The sequence below is a fragment of the Anomaloglossus baeobatrachus genome, chromosome 6 (genome assembly GCF_048569485.1).
Source record: "Anomaloglossus baeobatrachus isolate aAnoBae1 chromosome 6, aAnoBae1.hap1, whole genome shotgun sequence".
NCBI classification, from domain to species: Eukaryota; Metazoa; Chordata; class Amphibia; order Anura; family Aromobatidae; genus Anomaloglossus; species Anomaloglossus baeobatrachus.
Genome location: NC_134358.1, coordinates 561,245,812 through 561,268,564, shown reverse-complemented (window position 1 = coordinate 561,268,564; position 22,753 = coordinate 561,245,812). Strand labels below are relative to the sequence as shown.

At 44.3% G+C, this 22,753-nt stretch overlaps 2 protein-coding genes across 3 annotated transcripts in view; one reads left to right on the top strand and one right to left on the bottom strand.

Moving 5' to 3' along the window:
* The window catches only part of LRRC72 (leucine rich repeat containing 72), a 59,062-nt gene extending 57,531 nt beyond the window's left edge, over positions 1-1,531 (bottom strand). For both annotated transcript variants that reach the window (XM_075316883.1, XM_075316884.1), the window contains exons 1-2: positions 1,483-1,531; positions 237-310 (exon numbers count right to left, since the gene is read on the bottom strand). In XM_075316883.1, the coding sequence (XP_075172998.1) occupies positions 237-310; positions 1,483-1,494 (86 nt within the window). In that variant the 5' untranslated portion in view covers positions 1,495-1,531. The remainder of the gene's footprint in view (positions 1-236; positions 311-1,482) is intronic.
* A 59-nt stretch (positions 1,532-1,590) lies between these two features.
* Positions 1,591-8,469, top strand: SYF2 (SYF2 pre-mRNA splicing factor). The gene is made up of 7 exons (XM_075316882.1): positions 1,591-1,681; positions 2,292-2,393; positions 3,723-3,848; positions 3,957-4,074; positions 4,188-4,278; positions 4,696-4,794; positions 7,022-8,469. Exons 1-7 carry the CDS (start codon positions 1,643-1,645, stop codon positions 7,185-7,187), a joined length of 741 nt encoding a protein of 246 aa, XP_075172997.1. The 5' UTR covers positions 1,591-1,642; the 3' UTR covers positions 7,188-8,469.
* The last annotated feature ends 14,284 nt before the right edge of the window (positions 8,470-22,753 follow it).

The window sequence follows — 22,753 nt, the reverse complement described above, 5'->3', positions numbered from 1 at the left end:
ATACACCCTGCACACATATATAGGGGTACGTACACCCTGCACACATATATAGGGGTACGTACACCCTGCACACATATATAGGGGTACGTACACCCTGCACACATATATGGGGGTACATACACCCTGCACACATATATAGGGGTACGTACACCCTGCACACATATATAGGGGTACGTACACCCTGCACACATATATAAGGGTACATACACCCTGCACACATATATGGGGGTACGCACCGTCTCCCCAGGTACAGCTCGCACACATCCCCGTCTGTCTTGTGGCCGCAGTGGTGGATTTGCTCCTCTATGATCTGTATAAACACATTGTTACTCTCATACACATAATCCAGGTTAATGTATGATACATGCAGATAGGGTCTGTGTAACTGTGTTAGTTCGGGGGTTCTGGTCTGGGTTAGTTTTTTGGGGTCTGGTCTGGGTTAGTTCGGGGGTTCTGGTCTGGCTACGTTTTTTGGGGTCTGGTCTGGGGTCTGAGTTAGTTTTTTGGGGTCTGGTCTGGGGTCTGGGTTAGTTTTTTGGGGTCTGGTCTGGGGTCTGGGTTAGTTCGGGGGTTCTGGTCTGGGGTCTGGGTTAGTTTTTTGGGGTCTGGTCTGGGGTCTGGGTTAGTTTTTTGGGGTCTGGTCTGGGTTAGTTTTTTGGGGTCTGGTCTGGGTTAGTTCGGGGGTTCTGGTCTGGGGTCTGGGTTAGTTTTTTGGGGTCTGGTCTGGGGTCTGGGTTAGTTTTTTGGGGTCTGGTCTGGGTTAGTTTTTTGGGGTCTGGTCTGGGTTAGTTCGGGGGTTCTGGTCTGGGGTCTGGGTTAGTTTTTTGGGGTCGGGTCTGGGTTAGTTTTTTGGGGTCTGGTCTGGGTTAGTTTTTTGGGGTCTGGTCTGGGTTAGTTCGGGGGTTCTGGTCTGGGGTCTGGGTTAGTTTTTTGGGGTCTGGTCTGGGGTCTGGGTTAGTTTTTTGGGGTCTGGTCTGGGTTAGTTCGGGGGTTCTGGTCTGGGGTCTGGGTTAGTTTTTTGGGGTCTGGTCTGGGGTCTGGGTTAGTTTTTTGGGGTCTGGTCTGGGTTAGTTTTTTGGGGTCTGGTCTGGGTTAGTTCGGAGGTTCTGGTCTGGGGTCTGGGTTAGTTTTTTGGGGTCTGGTCTGGGTTAGTTTTTTGGGGTCTGGTCTGGGTTAGTTTTTGGGGTCTGGTCTGGGTTTTGGGTTAGTTCGGGGGGTCTGGTCTGTTGTCTGCACAGGTTTCGTGGTCTACTCTGCATCTGTTTTAGTTCGGGGGGTCTGTCTATATATTTCGGAAGGCTGGTGTGTGGACTGTCTTAGGTTAGGGGGTCTTTATTACATCAGGGGTCTGCATTAGTCTGGGGGGGTGCTCTGTTCTGCTGTTTGAGGTGCTGTTCCTGGGAATGGCTGCCCGCACCGCGGCTCCGGCCTCCACCTGATGCTTCTTCTCCTCTTCGCACATAATCTTGTGATCACACTCACCTGGGCCGCCATGTTAGCTTCTCCTGTTGCTAGGAAACGCCAGAGAGGCGGAGAACAAGTGATGCACCGGAAGTACGTCATACGCACGCACCTACGCACGACGTCTCCGCGGCTGTTACACGTAGTGAGGGCGGAAGTTTATTTTTTTCTTAGCATCAAGATGGCGTCCAGGGCTAAAGAAGCGGAGGAGACCGAGCGGGTGAGAATCCGGGTTAGGTGTGGAGTTTCCCTTGTGGACAGCAGAGCTCGGGGAGGCTGGAGGTTACCGGACTAACACTACAACACCCAGCATGCCCCGAGCTGAGGCCGATGTCTGGGGTCTCTGCACTGGGCAGTTCCATTGTAAGGAGTGCTGAGACTTGTGGTTCTTCACTATCATTTTTCGGCTACTCTGAGTCTTGTATGGTAATAGTTTTGGCCACCGCGGGGAGTTGTAGTTCATCAATGAGGTGTGTCTGGCCATTATGGGACTTGTAGTTCCTCAGGGAGGTGTGTCTGGCCATTATGGGACTTGTAGTTCCTCAGGGAGGTGTGTCTGGCCATTATGGGACTTGTAGTTCCTCAGGGAGGTGTGTCTGGCCATTATGGGACTTGTAGTTCCTCAGGGAGGTGTGTCTGGCCATTATGGGACTTGTAGTTCCTCAGGGAGGTGTTTCTGGGCATTGAGACTTGTAGTTCATATATTTCTTTGGATTTCCTCCCCACCCCTCCCCCGCGTGTGGTGGCTGATAACAGGGAGCAGTAGTCCCCCTCATATGTTGCACTAGTCTCGGTCCCAATATATAATTTTCTGTTTCCTGAATTCACAGACGTCTTCGGAGGACGAGGACCCGACGACCTCAGCAGAAGATGCAGCTGCACAGAAACGGGAGGAACGTCTGAGAAAGTTCCGGGAGCTGCACCTGAAAAGGGTGAGAGACCATGAGTCCGGTGCCAGGAGACCGGCCCCCGGCAGCAGCGGCGGCTCCCCCGGTCTGGTCACTAGGGGGAAAGTCCATAGCAAGCAAAGTGTATAGCCGTGTACCGTGAGGGTGATGAGCCCCTTATAGGCTGCGCAGACTGAGGGGAAAGCCCCCAAAACCACCGAATTTTGCACACAAATTTTTTCCTTCTCTTCTTCCAAGATCTATAACTTTTTTTTTAATTTTATTTCTGTCTTCATCGCCGTACGAGGACTTTTTTTTGCGGCTCAAGTTGTAATTTTTGATGGTTCCATTCATTTTACCATGTAAAGCAGGGAAAGATCCGGGGGCAGGGAAATCTCCTTGTGTCTGGGAATAGAGAAATATTCCGCTGCCCCATTGTGTTTTGGGTTTTGCTTTTCGAACGTTTATTCTGCAGCACAAAAGGCCCGAGACTCTGATTCTCCTGGTCACTGTTATTACGACCCGGGCTGTGGAGTCTGAGCCAGTGTCCATTTTGCTGGCGTTAGTATATACAGACACATCTGCAGGTTTTTCCCTCCGCTCTCTATACAGACACATCTGCAGGTTTTTCCCTCCGCTCTCTATAGACACATCTGCAGGTTTTTCCCTCTGCTCTCTATATAGACGCATCTGCCGGTTTTTCCCTCCGCTCTCTATACAGACACATCTGCCGGTTTTTCCCTCCGCTCTCTATACAGACACATCTGCCGGTTTTTCCTTCCGCTCTCTATACAGACACATCTGCAGGTTTTTCCCTCCGCTCTCTATATAGACACATCTGCAGGTTTTTCCCTCCGCTCTCTATATAGACACATCTGCCGGTTTTTCCCTCTGCTCTCTATATAGACACATCTGCAGGTTTTTCCCTCCGCTCTCTATACAGACACATCTGCAGGTTTTTCCCTCCGCTCTCTATACAGACACATCTGCAGGTTTTTCCCTACGCTCTCTATAAACACATGGTCAAGGTGAATCATTGGCACCACACGATCGCGTCGCTAAGTGGGGTCTGATGGGCTCTGGAACCGACCCGCCTCTCTGGATTGCACTGCTTATGAGCTACTGTCAATAACAGCGCCATTTAAATAAACAGCAGCAATCAGAAGTGGCTCCAGTTGCTGCTATTAGAGACAGGTGCCGGCTGTATAACGCAGCCAGCATCTGCGCAGTGTGCAGCAGGTGGATGTTGAGAAGGGTTAAATCTCCCAATCCTGACACACCACGGTAGCGATCAGTAAACCGTCCTAAGGCTGCTGCATGTCAGTCTTTTCTATGTACAGATGGTAGAAATTAAAGGGATTGTTCGTTTTACAGAATGAAGCGCGGAAACTGAACCACCAGGAGGTGGTGGAGGAGGACAAGAGGCAGAAACTGCCCAGCAACTGGGAGTCGCGGAAAGCTCGGCTGGAGTGGGAGCTGAAGGAGGAGGAACGCAAGAAGGTAAATGTGAACCCCATCTGGGCACGGGGGGATCCTGCACCTCGTCCTGGAGCAACCGAAACCCAGACAAATCAGCTCTTCACCTTCTGACGTCCTGCTATAACCTAGGAATGTGCAGCTAATGGGGTGGACTATGAGCGGGCAAAACTGCTGGAGATCAGCGCAGACGACGCGGAGAGGTGGGAGAGGAAGAAGAAGAAGAGGAACCCAGATATGGGCTTCTCAGGTGAGATGGGATCGGAGGGTTTAACTCATAGTGACGCCTCTGTGACCAGTGACCGTCCGCTTCATGTACCGGGGTCTCCAGCTCTGCATGACTTGTACATTGTCTATTAACAGATTACGCAGCTGCACAACTGCGCCAATACCAGAGGCTGACCCGACAGATCAAACCGGACATGGAGGAGTACGAGAAGGAGCGGGAAAAACAGTGAGTGCCGAGGATAATGTATGTGCGCAGCTCTGGAGTATAATACAGGAGGTAACTCAGGATCAGTAATGTAATGTATGTACACAGTGACTGCACCAGCAGAATAGTGAGTGCAGCTCTGGAGTATAATACAGGAGGTAACTCAGGATCAGTAATGTAATGTATGTACATAGGGACTGCACCAGCAGAATAGTGAGTGCAGCTCTGGAGTATAATACAGGAGGTAACTCAGGATCAGTAATGTAATGTATGTACACAGTGACTGCACCAGCAGAATAGTGAGTGCAGCTCTGGAGGATAATGCAGGATAAGTAATGTATTTACCGTGCCAAATGTAGTTTATTTTTTATATATGTATCTATTTTACTATTAGAGAGTTATAGATTTCACATTGTATGATCTGCTCATTTATTCCAGAGGTGACCTCTTCTACCCCACGTCTGACAGTCTCTATCATGGAACACACGTCCCGTCCAAGGAGGGAGTCGACAGAATGGTCACGGACCTTGAGAAACAGTGAGCTCCTATCCTTGTCCTCTCATTTTCTCTCCTTTTCATGTTGTGGGCGCTGAGCATCTGCAGCTCTCTCCTCTTTGATCAGTAAAGCATGAGCGAGTCCCAATGCATCCATCTCATGGGGACCGTGTGGTGTCCCTGACTGTATTGCCTGTAGTTGGGCATCGCATAAAGCATTACTAGGAGTAACTTGCACATTCATTATCCCCATCATTTATGCAGTGAATGTGAATTGATGAGTTTCTTCACTTCTGCAGTCACCACTAGGGGGAGCTCCCTGCATTCAGATTTAAACAGGTCCCTTTGAATTAACTAATAACTATGTCTTAAAGGGCTTGTCTGAGACTTTAACATTGATGACCTACACTTCAATATCTGATGGGTGGGGTTGGGACACCTGGCACCCCCACCAATCAACTGTTCCCGGTGTCGGCTGCAACAGCTCAGTTGTGGCGCTGCACAGATCCATAAACTGAATAGTGGCCACAGCTGAGTAGTGCACATCCGCCCCCTATTGATGTGAATAGGGAGCAGATCTGCAGCATTCATTCGCCGCCATTATTATACAATTGATGGCGCTGTGGAGCTTCGCAACTGAGCTGTTCTGGCCGATACCGGGACCAGTTGATTGAGGTGCCGGGGGTCACAACCCCACTCATCAGATATTCATATCCTACCCTAAGTTTAGGCCATCAATTTTAAAGTCCTGGACAAGCCCTTTAAGTAGGATCTGATGCTTGACTGTCTGCCTGGCCCAATGGAATTGTCCCCTGGACACAACCCATTCTCACATATCCTATAGAATATAGCATTTTTCCAGTTTCTAAAGGTATTTTTGTCTTCATGGTACAAATCCATTTAAAAATCGTAAGGGGCAAAAAAAAATAAAAATAAATTCTGCATCTTTAACCCCTTAACGACCCATGACGTACTGGGTACGTCATGGATCTTGTGCGGTTAATCGCCACCCGCGTGGGCAGGCCGCTGCGACCCGCGCACATTTCAGCTGTTTTCAACAGCTGACGTGTGCCTGCTAGTCGCGGGTGGAATCGCTTCCACCCTCAACTATTAACCCCTTAAACCTTGCTGCCAAAATCTGGCAGCGAGATGTATATGCGCGCCTCCATTATTCTGACTTACCCCGCCCCCATCGGAGAAGTCACGTGACATGATCACGTGACTTTCAGTGATTGCCATGGTAGCACAGGGTCATGTGATGAAGCCTGTAGCTAACATGAGTCATTTACTGTCAGTGCTGGAATACTGCCGGCATTGAAAGTAAAGCGGCGTATCTGCAGATCTCAGCTCTGTAGCTCTGATCTGGAGATATGGCAGAGCAATCAGATTGCTGATCGCTATAGCAATCAAGGGGGACTAGTAAAATAAAATTAAAAAAAGTAAAACATTTTTTTTAAAAAAAATCTAAAAGTTCAAATCCACCCCCCTTTCACCCCATTGAAAATTAAAGGGTTAAAAAAAATACACCTTTTTGGTATCGCCGTGTTCAGAAATGCCCGATCTATCAACTTATAAAATCAATTAATCTGATCAGTAAACGGCGTAGCGGCAAAAAAATTCCAAACACCAAAATTACGTTTTTTGGTCGCCGCAAGTTTTGCACAAAGCTCAATAACAGGCGATTAAAATGTAGCATCTGCGCAAAAATGGTACCATTAAAAACGTCAGCTCGAGACTCAAAAAATAAGTTGTCACTGGGCCATAGATCACAAAAAATGAGAACGCTACGAGTTTTGGAAAATGGCGCAAGACGTATGCCATTTTTTTTGGACAAACGTCAGAATTTTTTTTAACCCCTTAGATACAAGTAAACCTGTACATGTTTGGTGTCTACAAACTCGCACCGACCTGAGGCATCAGTTTTACCATATAGTGAACACAGTGAATAAAATATCCCAAAAACTATTGTGCGATCACACTTTTTTTGCAATTTTTCTGCACTTGTAATTTTTTGGCCGTTTTCCAGTACACCATATGGTAAAACTTATGGTTCCATTTAAAACTACAACTCGTCCCGCAAAACACAAGCCCTCATATGGCAAGACTGACAGAAAAATAAAAGTTACGGCTCTCTGAAGAAAGAGAGGGAAAACAAAACCCGGAAAAACGCAAAATGCCCGGGGGCTGAAGGGGTTAACCCCTTGATGAAATGACCTATGCTGCCATGTATACCTTCATTGTTTTTACTTTTTACCTCTACGTGTTGCAGGATCGAGAAACGCGAGAAGTACAGCCGTCGGCGAGCGTACAACGACGATGCCGATATTGATTACATCAACGAGAGGAACGCCAAATTCAACAAGAAGGCAGAGAGGTTTTATGGGAAGTACACCGCCGAGATCAAACAGAACCTGGAGAGGGGCACGGCCGTGTAGGTGCCGGGCGCTTGTCCTGCGGGTGCCGGGCGCTTGTCCTGCGGGTGCCGGGCGCTTGTCCTGCGGGTGCCGGGCGCTTGTCCTGCGGGTGCCGGGCGCTTGTCCTGCGGGTGCCGGGCGCTTGTCCTGCGGGTGCCGGGCGCTTGTCCTGCGGGTGCCGGGCGCTTGTCCTGCGGGTGCCGCTCGCCCCTGTTACCCCATAAGACGTTCCACGGTCTCTTTTATGGATTTTCTATACTGTTCTGCTTTGTATATACAGAAATGACTGACTACATAATAAATGTATTGCTGACATACCAGGACTATAATGGCTGCGCCGCATATAAGAGGCAAGTGCCCGTTTAGAAACCACAGTTGGCCGAGCCGTGGCAGTGAACTCGCATAGCGGGTGCCACGTACTGATGTCACATGTAACCACTCACCCGCCACAAACAGAAGTCACACAGCACTCGCACGTGATGTGTTTGAGAGTTGCTGTACTTTTCCTCCCGCCACCACATCCTAGTAACTACTCTAGGGATGATCGAATACCTCAAATATTCGGCTTTGCTGAATAGGTCGCCGCTATTCGACTATTCGCGAATATTCGATGCGCAATGTAAGTCTATGGGAAACAGGAATAACAACTATTCGGGCTTCCCATAGACTTGCATTGCACATCGAATATTCGCATAGCGGCGACCTAGTCGTCGGATATTCGCAAAGCCGAATATTTGAGGTATTCGATCATCCCTAAACTACTCCTGCCCAATCCAAACTGCACAATGAGGCTTTTTAATAATAAATGCACTAAGAGTAAATGTACAGAGCTGCTGGAAAGTTTGTGAACTCTTCAGAACTTTCCAGATTCTTGCAAAAACTTCACCTAACTACATAAAATAAAGAGTCCTAAAAGTAGATAAAGAACCAAATCAAACAAATATTAGACTTTTTTTTTTTTTTTTTTTTTTTTTATTTTTATTGAGAAATATGATCTAATATCACGTCTTAGTGGTAAAGTGAACCTTTAGGATTAGCAGATAATTTGGGCGACACGGTGGCTCAGTGGTTAGCACTGCAGTCTTTCAGCGCTGGGGTCCTGGGTTCTAGTCCCACCAAGGACAACATCTGCAAGGAGTTTGTATGTTCTCCCCGTGTTTGCGTGGGTTTCCTCCCACACTCCAAAAAACATACTGATAGGGAATTTAGATTGTGAGCCCCAATGGGGACAGTGTTGCCAATGTATGTAAAGCGCTGTGGAATTAATAGCGCTATATAAGTGAATAAATATTATATATTATAATTTGAAGGGAACGTGTGGTATTTTCAGTCAATGGCATGACAATCAGGTGTGAGTGGGCGACATGTTTTTATTAACACTAGAAGTCCCAGAGAGGGGTCATTTAACATTTCTCCCATGAAACCCTATGGAGCTCGAAATTCCTGGGACTTCTAGTGTTAAAGAATGAAACTCTGATCTTTACAGCGTGTGTGGGTGTATCGCGGCACAAACAGAGATTTCTGGGGACCTCAGAAGAAAGGTTGTTGATGCTCACTAAGCTGGAAAATGTTACAAAACCATTCGTAAAGAGTGAACCTCCATCAATCCGGTCATACAAAATGTGTACAAATGGAGGAAATTCAGGGCATTCTTACCCTTGGAATGGTTGATCAACAAAAATCACTCCAAGAAAAAAGTGTATAATAGTCCAAGAGGCCGAAAAAGAACCCAAGGTAACTTCTAAGTAACTAAAGGACTCTCATGTTGGCTAATGGTCATGAGGCCGCTCTCAGAAGGAAACTATGCAACAATAATGTATTATATTTTCGGGATTGTAAGGATAAAGACACTTCTTCATAAATGATTTTGCCACCTGACTGCAGTTTAATTAACCTGAACAAGCTAGAAGGTAGTGGAACATGTGGGCCCATGAACAGTTCATGGGAGAAAACCACCAACAAAACAGCTGTTTTGTACGGAGGAAAGGGCTAAAATTCCTCCATCCAATGTGCAGGAATAATCAGAAATTACTGGAAAGTTTTAGCTGCCATTATTGCTGCACAAGGAGCCACACCAAATACCGAGTGCGTCGCTGACTCTTACCACCCGGACGTGTGATATTGGGGCATTTTCACCAATTAACCCCTTAACGACCCATGACGTACTGGGTACGTCATGGATCGTTTGCAGTTAATCCCCGCCCCCTGCCGTGGGCAGGCGGTGGCGATCCGTGCACATATCAGCTGTTTTCAACAGCTGACGTGTGCCTGCTAGTCCGCGGGCGGAATTGCTTCCACCCGCGGTCATTAACCCCTTACATCTCGTTGCCAAAATCTGGCAGCTAGATGTATATGCGCGCCGCCATGACAGTGACTTGCCCCCGCCCCCATCGGAAGTCACGTGACTTTCGGTGGTTGCCATGGTAGCACAGGGTCATGTGATGACGCCTGTAGCTAACATGAATCACTTCCCCTCAATGCCGGAATACAATCTGCATTGAAAGTAAAGCACCAAATCTGCACTTCTCAGCTCCGTAGCTGAGATCTGCAGATAGGGCAGAGCGATCAGATTGTTGATTCTTATAGACCCCTAGGGGGGGGGGGACTAGTAAAATTAAAACTTTTTTTTTATTTACTTTTTTTTTAAGAATTAAAAAAAAATAAAAAAACCTAAAAGATCAAATCACTCTTCTTTCACCCCATTGAAAATTAAAGGGTTAAAAAATATACACATTTGGTATCGCCGCGTTCAGAAATGCCCGATCTATCAAAATATAAAATCAATTAATCTGATCAGTAAACTGTGTAGCGGCAAAAAAAATCCAAATGCCAAAATTACGTTATTTGGTCACCGCAAATTTTGCGCAAAATGTAATAACAGGTGATCAAAGCGTAGCATCTGCGCAAAAATGGTACAGTTAAATATCAGCTCAATACGCAAAAAATAAGCAGTCACTGAGCCATAGATCCCGAAAAATGAGAACGCTACGGGTTTTGGTTGGAAAATGGCGCAAAACGTGCGCCACTTTTTTTTGGACAAGCTTGTAAACCCCTTAAATACAAGTAAACCTATTCATATTTGGTGTCTACAAACTCACACCGACCTCAGGCATCACATAGATACATCAGTTTTACCATATAGTGAACACGGTGAATAAAATATCCCAAAAACTATTGTACCATCACACTTTTTTTTTTTGCAATTTTTCCGCACTTCGAATTTTTTTGCCGTTTTCCAGTATACCATATGGTAAAACTTATGGTTTCATTTAAAAGTACAACTCGTCCCGCAAAACACAAGCCCTCATATGGCAAGATTGACGGAAAAATAAAAAATGTTACGGCTCTTGGAAGAAAGAGATGAAAAAAAAAAACAAAACTGAAAAACACAAAATGCCCGGGGGCTGAAGGAGTTAAGTCTCATACTTTGCCTCATTTCATTTTTTGCTTTGTTTCCTACTTTTACGACTTGTGTGAAAATTGATGTGGTATTCAGTCTAATTTATCCAGAAAAATTGTGACTGGTTCACAAACTTTCAAGCACAAATTGGGGGGGGAGGGGTTGGGAGGGTAGGCTACAAGAATCAATCTATGTTCCTGGTTTGCCGATGATACTTCGCCAGTTGTCTATTGGGATCCGTGGAGTCAAAATATTGATCCATCCCGATACTGGTGCCTGTAGTTATACAGGAAATGTCCTGCTTCTAGTCACTGGTGATTGCAGTTTTCTGCTTGGAGCAGTATGTGTAAGGGTTTTCTAGGACACTGTAGGGCTGTACCCTCGGCTGTCATGCAGATGGGTGAGGACTGTTAAAGGGACAACCCCTTTAAGGGCCATGACATATGGTCTGGTAAAGCTGTGTCTGCTGGTGTATAGGGTTGTCAGAGGACAGCTGCGGGCACATTCTGGACTGGATGCCCCCAGGCTCCGCTGTGCACCCAGACGTCCTCCATGGTCACACGGATGTTTTTGGTAATCAATATTCATGATTCTTATGCAAAACAAACATCTGTGCAGCGAAATTTGGAAAAGGCGATCGATTGTTCTGCAGATGTGAAATTATTACAAACAGCAAATGTTTTCTAACTTTCTCTGTGACTTTTTGGCTCCGGCCCCACGGAGACGTCATCATTGTTTATCGTTATTAACTCGGTCGTTCATGCTGTAGATCAGGGGTCTCAAACTCGGCTGGGTGTATGGGCCGCACACAGGAAAAAAATAATTTGAGGGGCCGCATTCCTTTCAGGACAAAGTGACATTGGTAGTGGTACAATTTTTTCTTTCTATGCACCCTTGAATCACTGTTTTTGAACATTTTTCATTTGTCCATTATAACAAAGGTGTAGTGTGTGTATATGTATGTACATATATACATACATACACACTTTTTTTTACATTTTTTCCCCTTTTTGTAAGTAATACAGTTTTACAATAACCACCGCATAGTAATTTTGGCCAACATCTTGTAGTAATGTGCCCCATCTTGTTTCCCATTCTGTAAAAATGTGTGCATCCTTGTCCCCTTGTAGCAATGTGCCTCAGCTCACACACACACACACCCCCCCCCACCCTGTGCAGCCTCAGCTAATACACATCCCCCCCCCCCACCCTGTGCAGCCTCAGCTAATACACATCCCCCCCCACCCTGTGCAGCCTCAGCTAATACACATCCCCCCCCCCCACCCTGTGCAGCCTCAGCTAATACACATCCCCCCCACCCTGTGCAGCCTCAGCTAATACACATCCCCCCCACCCTGTGCAGCCTCAGCTAATACACATCCCCCCCCCCACCCTGTGCAGCCTCAGCTAATACACATCCCCCCCCCCACCCTGTGCAGCCTCAGCTAATACACATTTCCCCCCCACCCTGTGCAGCCTCAGCTAATACACATCCCCCCCACCCTGTGCAGCCTCAGCTAATACACATTTCCCCCCCACCCTGTGCAGCCTCAGCTAATACACATCCCCCCCCACCCTGTGCAGCCTCAGCTAATACACATCCCCCCCCACCCTGTGCAGCCTCAGCTAATACACATCCCCCCCACCCTGTGCAGCCTCAGCTAATACACATCCCCCCCCCCACCCTGTGCAGCCTCAGCTAATACACATCCCCCCCCACCCTGTGCAGCCTCAGCTAATACACATCCCCCCCCCACCCTGTGCAGCCTCAGCTAATACACATCCCCCCCCCCACCCTGTGCAGCCTCAGCTAATACACATCCCCCCCCACCCTGTGCAGCCTCAGCTAATACACATCCCCCCCCACCCTGTGCAGCCTCAGCTAATACACATCCCCCCCACCCTGTGCAGCCTCAGCTAATACACATCCCCCCCACCCTGTGCAGCCTCAGCTAATACACATCCCCCCCCCACCCTGTGCAGCCTCAGCTAATACACATCCCCCCCCACCCTGTGCAGCCTCAGCTAATACACATCCCCCCCCCCACCCTGTGCAGCCTCAGCTAATACACATCCCCCCCCCCCCCACCCTGTGCAGCCTCAGCTAATACACATCCCCCCCCACCCTGTGCAGCCTCAGCTAATACACATCCCCCCCCCACCCTGTGCAGCCTCAGCTAATACACATCCCCCCCCACCCTGTGCAGCCTCAGCTAATACACATCCCCCCCCCCCACCCTGTGCAGCCTCAGCTAATACACATCCCCCCCCCACCCTGTGCAGCCTCAGCTAATACACATCCCCCCCCCCACCCTGTGCAGCCCTCAGCTAATACACATCCCCCCCCACCCTGTGCAGCCTCAGCTAATACACATCCCCCCCCCCCACCCTGTGCAGCCTCAGCTAATACACATCCCCCCCCCCCCACCCTGTGCAGCCCTCAGCTAATACACATCCCCCCCCACCCTGTGCAGCCTCAGCTAATACACATCCCCCCCCCCACCCTGTGCAGCCTCAGCTAATACACATCCCCCCCCCACCCTGTGCAGCCTCAGCTAATACACACCCCCCCCCCACCCTGTGCAGCCTCAGCTAATACACATCCCCCCCCCCCACCCTGTGCAGCCTCAGCTAATACACATCCCCCCCCCCACCCTGTGCAGCCTCAGCTAATACACATCCCCCCCCCACCCTGTGCAGCCTCAGCTAATACACATCCCCCCCCACCCTGTGCAGCCTCAGCTAATACACATCCCCCCCCCCACCCTGTGCAGCCTCAGCTAATACACATCCCCCCCCCCCACCCCTGTGCAGCCTCAGCTAATACACATCCCCCCCCCCCACCCTGTGCAGCCTCAGCTAATACACATCCCCCCCCACCCTGTGCAGCCTCAGCTAATACACATCCCCCCCCCCACTCTGTGCAGCCTCAGCTAATACACATCCCCCCCCACCCTGTGCAGCCTCAGCTAATACACATCCCCCCCCCACCCTGTGCAGCCTCAGCTAATACACATCCCCCCCCCCACCCTGTGCAGCCTCAGCTAATACACATCCCCCCCCACCCTGTGCAGCCTCAGCTAATACACATCCCCCCCCACCCTGTGCAGCCTCAGCTAATACACATCCCCCCCCACCCTGTGCAGCCTCAGCTAATACACATCCCCCCCCCCACCCTGTGCAGCCTCAGCTAATACACATCCCCCCCCACCCTGTGCAGCCTCAGCTAATACACATCCCCCCCCACCCTGTGCAGCCTCAGCTAATACACATTTCCCCCCCACCCTGTGCAGCCTCAGCTAATACACATCCCCCCCCACCCTGTGCAGCCTCAGCTAATACACATTTCCCCCCCCACCCTGTGCAGCCTCAGCTAATACACATCCCCCCCACCCTGTGCAGCCTCAGCTAATACACATCACCCCCACCCTGTGCAGCCTCAGCTAATACACATCCCCCCCACCCTGTGCAGCCTCAGCTAATGCACATCCCCCCCCACCCTGTGCAGCCTCAGCTAATACACATCCCTCCCCACCCTGTGCAGCCTCAGCTAATACACATCCCCCCCCACCCTGTGCAGCCTCAGCTAATACACATCCCCCCCCACCCTGTGCAGCCTCAGCTAATACACATCCCCCCCACCCTGTGCAGCCTCAGCTAATACACATCCCCCCCACCCTGTGCAGCCTCAGCTAATACACATCCCCCCCCACCCTGTGCAGCCTCAGCTAATACACATCCCCCCCCCCCACCCTGTGCAGCCTCAGCTAATACACATCCCCCCCCCCACCCTGTGCAGCCTCAGCTAATACACATCCCCCCCCACCCTGTGCAGCCTCAGCTAATACACATCCCCCCCCCCCCCACCCTGTGCAGCCTCAGCTAATACACATCCCCCCCCACCCCTGTGCAGCCTCAGCTAACACACACACGAAAACATTCTTCTCACCTGCTGTCAGCGGCATGCAGGCACGTGGACTCGGTGAAGCCTCAGCTACCACACACACACAGTGCAGCCTCAGCCAGCAACAGAACCACACACACGGCATGAGGACACAGACACACAGACACACACACACACACACACACACACAGACTGCAGCCTCAGCCAGCAACACGAAAACATTCTTCTCACCTGCTGTCAGCGGCACGCAGGCACGTGGACCAGGTAATGATCACAGCTGCTGTCATCGCTGAACGTTCGGCCGGCGCGTGCAGAGCAGTTCTCACTGCACAACAGCCACTGGCCAATCACAGGCAAGCATCTGAGGTCATATGCAGCAGGTGCTTGCCTCTGATTGGCAGGCGGCTCTTATTGCGTTCTGCAGCGAGAACTTCACTGTGCGCGGCAAACACAAAACTGTAGGCTGGAATAAATAGCTGACAGCTGCGGCCCCTGCACCGGTCGCCATCTTTTACCAGGTCCACGGGCCTGCGGGCCACAAGAAGCCACCTGAAGGGCCGCATGCGGCCCGCGGGCCGCGTGTTTGAGACCCCTGCTGTAGATAATAAGAAATGCATCAAGAAAATGAGCCAATCCCAGAAAACGTCTTGTGCTATAGTCTGAGGAAAGAGGCCACATCAGGCACTGGAGCTCAGTCAGGTAAGAGAGAGCAATGTAGAGAATTGGGGCAGCTAGAGAGAAGTCTCACATTGGATTCCAATTTTTCTTTAATTCTCCAATTTCTCTTTTGAAGAATCAATTTTATATGCAACTAGCAGTACTATCCGGCTTCACCCGGGTTAATAACTGCTGTTAGCAAAATAGAAATGTATTAACAAAAATGTATTCTGCACACAAAAACACACAAAACAAATAGAAATGTAATTATTAAAAGGCAAAAAACTAAGCTAATAGAAGCATTTCACAAACATATATTTCAACACCACAAATATTCCACACAGCTTTAACTAAATTGGCCAAGTAATGTGCTCCGTCTGTCTCTTTCCCCGTCTGCCTGTCTCTATCTCTGTTTCTTTCCCCCATCTGTCTCTTTCCCTGTCTCTGTCTCCTTCCTTGTCTGTCTCTATTTCTCTGTCTCTTTCCCCGTCTGTCTCTATGAAGGTCTGTGTCTTTCCCCATCTATCTTTGTCTGTCTCTCTGGCTGTCTCCATCTTCCCTGTCTGTCTCTCTGTCTGTCTCTTTCACCGTCTGTCCCTGTCTGTCTCTTTCCCTGTCTGTCTCTATCTGTCTCTATCCGTCTCCTCACCGACATCTTATTATCTCACATATAAGCTTCTTATACTATGAATGTCTTTTGTTCCTATAGCAACCAATCACAGCTCCTACTAATAACCTGTAGTTTGCAGGCTCCATTTACTTTAATGAAGGCATGTTTTTTGGAGAGTAACTGTAAAGCGCGGGGTTCAATTTTCTTGTCAAAACATAGTCTACGACGTTCCCTGGGTCACATGAGGAGTCTGTGCACAATTTCGTGATTGTAAATGCGCCGGTGCGGATACACTTTTCGTTTCACTTTTTCCCCATTATGTAGATAGGGGTAAAATTGATTGGTGAATTGAAACGCGCGGGGTTAAAATTTCGCCTCACAACATAGCCTATGACGCTCTCGGGGTCCAGACGTGTGAGTGTGCAAAATTTTTGGTTTGATTACTGGCACACACAAGCAGACAATGGGATCCTGTATATGATTTTTAAAGGGATTGTCTATAGTTATCTAATTAGACGTGAAGTACAGATGTGACCGGTTTAACAAATCTCTGTATGAATAAAAGAAAGATGCTACAAAAAAAAAAAATACCTGGATGTTCAACCACCACTAGACACACTCCTATGGTGATTCAAGAACAGAATACCAGGAGTACAGTGAAAACTGACACAGTAAAGCGAGAGCAAAGAGATATCGGTGCAGGTTTATAGGTCGGGCAGGGTGGCAAAAACGGATGCTATTAGTAATGATATTGTTCCCCTGAATTATTTCCTCTATCTCCCTAATACAATATCCACGGGACATGGAGCGCCATAACCATCGCCAAGAGGAAATCAATACAATACAAAAAGTCAGTAAGAAAGTGCCACCATACTGCCCCTATGTACAAAAAATATACTATAATACTGCCCCCTATGTACAAGAATATAAACTACTATAATACTGCCCCTATGTACAAGAATATAACTACTATAATACTGTCCCCTATGTACAAGACTATAACTACTATAATACTGCCCCCATGTACAAGAATATAACTACTATAATACTGCCCCTATGTACAAGAATATAACTACTATAATCCTGCCCCCTATGTACAAGAATATAACTACTATAATACTGCCCCCTATGTACAAGAATATAACTACTATAATACTGCCCCTATGTACAAGAATATAACTACTATAATACTGTCCCTATGTACAAGACTATAACTACTATAATACTGCCCCCCATGTACAAGAATATAACTACTATAATACTGCCCCTATGTACAAGAATATAACTACTATAATCCTGCCCCCTATGTACAAGAATATAACTACTATAATACTGCCCCCTATGTACAAGAATATAACTACTATAATATTGCCCCTATGTACAAGAATATCACTATTGAAATACTGCCCCCTATGTACAAGAAAAAAAACTATAATACTGCCTCCTATGTACAAGAATATAACTACTATAATACTGCCCCCTATGTACAAGAATAGAACTACTATGATACTGCTCCTATGGACAAGAATATAACTACTATAATACTGCTCCTATGTACAAGACTATAACTACTATAATACTGCCCCTATGTACAAGAATATAACTACTATAATACTGATCCTCTGTACAAGAATATATCTACTATAATATTGCCCCTATGTACAAGAATATCACTATTGAAATACTGCCCCCCTATGTACAAGAATATAACTACAATAATACTGTCCCCTATATACAAGAATATAACTACTATAATACTGCCCCCTATGTACAAGAATATCACTACTATAATACTGCCTTTATGTACAAGAATATACCTACTATAATACTGCCCCTATATACAAGAATATAACTACTATAATATTGCCCCTATGTACAAGAATATCACTATTGAAATACTGCCTTTATGTACAAGAATATAACTAGTATAATACTGCTCCTATGTACAAGAATATAACTACTATAATACTGCCCCTATGTACAAGAATATAACTACTATAATACTGCCCCCTATGTACAAGAATATAACTACTATAATATGGCCCCTATGTACAAGAATATAACTACTATAATACGGCCCCTATGTACAAGAATATAACTACTATAATACTGCCCCTATGTACAATAATATAACTACTATAATACGGCCCCTATGTACAAGAATATAACTACTATAATACGGCCCCTATGTACAAGAATATAACTACTATAATACGGCCCCTATGTACAAGAATATAACTACTATAATACTGCCCCTATGTACAAGAATATAACTTCTATAATACTGCTCCTATATACAAGAATATAACTACTATAATACTGCCCCTATGTACAAAATATAACTACTATAATACTGCCCCTATGTACAAGAATATAACTACTATAATACTGCCCCCTATGTACAAGAATATAACTACTATAATATTGCCCCTATGTACAATAATATAACTACTATAATACAGCCCCGATGTACAAGAATATAACTACTATAATACGGCCCCTATGTACAAGAATATAACTACTATAATATTGCCCCTATGTACAAGAATATCACTATTGAAATACTGCCTTTATGTACAAGAATATAACTACTATAATACTGCCCCTATGTACAATAATATAACTACTATAATACAGCCCCTATGTACAAGAATATAACTACTATAATACGGCCCCTATGTACAAGAATATAACTACTATAATACGGCCCCGATGTACAAGAATATAACTAGTATAATACTGCTCCTATGTACAAGAATATAACTACTATAATACTGCCCCTATGTACAAGAATATAACTACTATAATACTGCCCCCTATGTACAAGAATATAACTACTATAATATGGCCCCTATGTACAAGAATATAACTACTATAATACGGCCCCTATGTACAAGAATATAACTACTATAATACTGCCCCTATGTACAATAATATAACTACTATAATACGGCCCCTATGTACAAGAATATAACTACTATAATACGGCCCCTATGTACAAGAATATAACTACTATAATACGGCCCCTATGTACAAGAATATAACTACTATAATACTGCCCCTATGTACAAGAATATAACTTCTATAATACTGCTCCTATATACAAGAATATAACTACTATAATACTGCCCCTATGTACAAAATATAACTACTATAATACTGCCCCTATGTACAAGAATATAACTACTATAATACTGCCCCCTATGTACAAGAATATAACTACTATAATATTGCCCCTATGTACAATAATATAACTACTATAATACAGCCCCGATGTACAAGAATATAACTACTATAATACGGCCCCTATGTACAAGAATATAACTACTATAATATTGCCCCTATGTACAAGAATATCACTATTGAAATACTGCCCCTATGTACAAGAATATAACTACTATAATACTGCCCCCTATGTACAAGAATATAACTACTATAATACTGCCCCTATGTACAATAATATAACTACTATAATACAGCCCCTATGTACAAGAATATAACTACTATAATACGGCCCCTATGTACAAGAATATAACTACTATAATACGGCCCCGATGTACAAGAATATAACTACTATAATACGGCCCCTATGTACAAGAATATAACTACTATAATACTGCCCCTATGTACAATAATATAACTACTATAATACGGCTCCTATGTACAAGAATATAACTACTATAATACGGCCCCTATGTACAAGAATATAACTACTATAATACGGCCCCGATGTACAAGAATATAACTACTATAATACGGCCCCTATGTACAAGAATATAACTACTATAATACAGCCCCTATGTACAATAATATAACTACTATAATACGGCCCCTATGTACAAGAATATAACTTCTATAATACTGCTCCTATATACAAGAATATAACTACTATAATACTGCCCCTATGTACAAAATATAACTACTATAATACTGCCCCTAAGTACAAGAATATAACTACTATAATACTGCCCCCTATGTACAAGAATAGAACTACTATGATACTGCTCCTATGGACAAGAATATAACTACTATAATACTGCTCCTATGTACAAGACTATAACTACTATAATACTGCCCCTATGTACAAGAATATAACTACTATAATACTGATCCTCTGTACAAGAATATATCTACTATAATATTGCCCCTATGTACAAGAATATCACTATTGAAATACTGCCCCCCTATGTACAAGAATATAACTACAATAATACTGTCCCCTATATACAAGAATATAATTACTATAATACTGCCCCTATGTACAAGAATATAACTACTATAATACGGCCCCTATGTACAAGAATATAACTACTATAATACGGCCCCTATGTACAAGAATATAACTACTATAATACTGCCCCTATGTACAAGAATATAACTACTATAATACTGCCCCCTATATACAAGAATATAACTACTATAATACTGCCCCTATGTACAATAATATAACTACTATAATACGGCCCCCTATATACAAGAATATAACTACTATAATACGGCCCCTATGTACAAGAATATAATTACTATAATACTGCCCCTATGTACAAGAATATAATTACTATAATACTGCCCCTATGTACAAGAATATAACTACTATAATATTGCCCCTATGTACAAGAATATCACTATTGAAATACTGCCTTTATGTACAAGAATATAACTACTATAATACTGCCCCTAAGTACAAGAATATAACTACTATAATACGGCCCCTATGTACAAGAATATAACTACTATAATACGGCCCCTATATACAAGAATATAACTACTATAATACGGCCCCTATGTACAAGAATATAACTACTATAATACTGCCCCTATGTACAAGAATATAACTTCTATAATATTGCCCCTATGTACAAGAATATAACTACTATAATACGGCCCCTATGTACAAGAATATAACTACTATAATACGGCCCCTATGTACAAGAATGTAACTACTATAATACTGCCCCTATGTACAAGAATATAATTACTATAATACTGCCCCTATGTACAAGAATATAACTACTATAATATTGCCCCTATGTACAAGAATATCACTATTGAAATACTGCCTTTATGTACAAGAATATAACTACTATAATACTGCCCCTAAGTACAAGAATATAACTACTATAATACGGCCCCTATGTACAAGAATATAACTACTATAATACTGCCCCGATGTACAAGAATATAACTACTATAATACGGCCCCTATGTACAAGAATATAACTACTATAATACGGCCCCTATGTACAAGAATATAACTACTATAATACTGCTCCTATGTACAGGAATATAACTACTATAATACGGCCCCTATGTACAAGAATATAACTACTATAATACTGCCCCTATGTAAAAGAATATAACTACTATAATACTGCTCCCTATGTAAAAGAATATAACTACTATAATACGGCCCCCTATGTACAAGAATATAACTGCTATAATACTACTCCTATGTACAAGAATATAACTACTATGATACTGCTCCTATGGACAAGAATATAACTACTATAATACTGCCCCTAAGTACAAGAATATAACTACTATAATACTGCTCCTCTGTACAAGAATATATCTACTATAATATTGCCCCTATGTACAAGAATATCACTATTGAAATACTGCCCCCCGATGTACAAGAATATAACTATTATAATACGACCCCTATGTACAAGAATATAACTACTATAATACTGCCCCTATATACAAGAATATAACTACTATAATACTGCCCCTATGTACAAGAATATAACTACTATAATACTGCCTCTATATACAAGAATATAACTACTATAATACTGCCCCTATGTACAAGAATATAACTACTATAATACTGCTCCCTATGTAAAAGAATATAACTACTATAATACGGCCCCCTATGTACAAGAATATAACTACTATAATACGGCCCCTATGTACAAGAGTATAACTACTATAATACGGCCCCTATGTACAAGAATATAACTACTATAATACTGCCCCCTAGGTACAAGAATATAACTACTATAATACTGCCCCTATGTACAAGAATATAACTACTATAATACTGCCCCTATGTACAAGAATATAACTACTATAATACGGCCCCTATGTACAAGAATATAACTACTATAATACGGCCCCTATGTACAAGAATATAACTACTATAATACTGCCCCCTAGGTACAAGAATATAACTACTATAATACTGCTTCTATGTTCAAGAATATAACTACTATAATACTGCCCCTATGTACAGGAATATAACTACTATAATACTGCCCCTATGTACAAGAATATAACTACTATAATACTGCTCCTATGTACAGGAATATAACTACTATAATACTGCTCCTATGTACAAGAATATAACTACTATAATACTGCTCCTATGTACAAGAATATAACTACTATAATACTGCCCCCTATGTACAAGAATATAACTACTATAATACTGCTCCTATGTACAGGAATATAACTACTATAATACTGCTCCTATGTACAGGAATATAACTACTATAATACTGCTCCTATGTACAAGAATATAACTACTATAATACTGCCCCCTATGTACAAGAATATAACTACTATAATACTGCTCCTATGTACAGGAATATAACTACTATAATACTGCTCCTATGTACAGGAATATAACTACTATAATACTGCCCCTATGTACAAGAATATAACTACTATAATACTGCCCCTATATACAAGAATATAACTACTATAATACTGCCCCTATGTACAAGAATATAACTACTATAATACTGCCTCTATGTACAAGAATATAACTACTATAATACTGCCCCTATGTACAAGAATATAACTACTATAATACTGCTCCCTATGTAAAAGAATATAACTACTATAATACGGCCCCTATGTACAAGAATATAACTACTATAATACTGCTCCTCTGTACAAGAATATATCTACTATAATATTGCCCCTATGTACAAGAATATCACTATTGAAATACTGCCCCCCGATGTACAAGAATATAACTATTATAATACGACCCCTATGTACAAGAATAT

Bases quoted from the DNA above. Each gene is read 5' to 3' on its own strand.
- SYF2 (XM_075316882.1), top strand. From the start codon at position 1,643: ATGGCGTCCAGGGCTAAAGAAGCGGAGGAGACCGAGCGG. The intron at 2,394-3,722 runs GTGAGAGACCAT...TTCGTTTTACAG, and splicing joins GGGAGCTGCACCTGAAAAGG to AATGAAGCGCGGAAACTGAA. The intron at 4,075-4,187 runs GTGAGATGGGAT...GTCTATTAACAG, and splicing joins CCCAGATATGGGCTTCTCAG to ATTACGCAGCTGCACAACTG.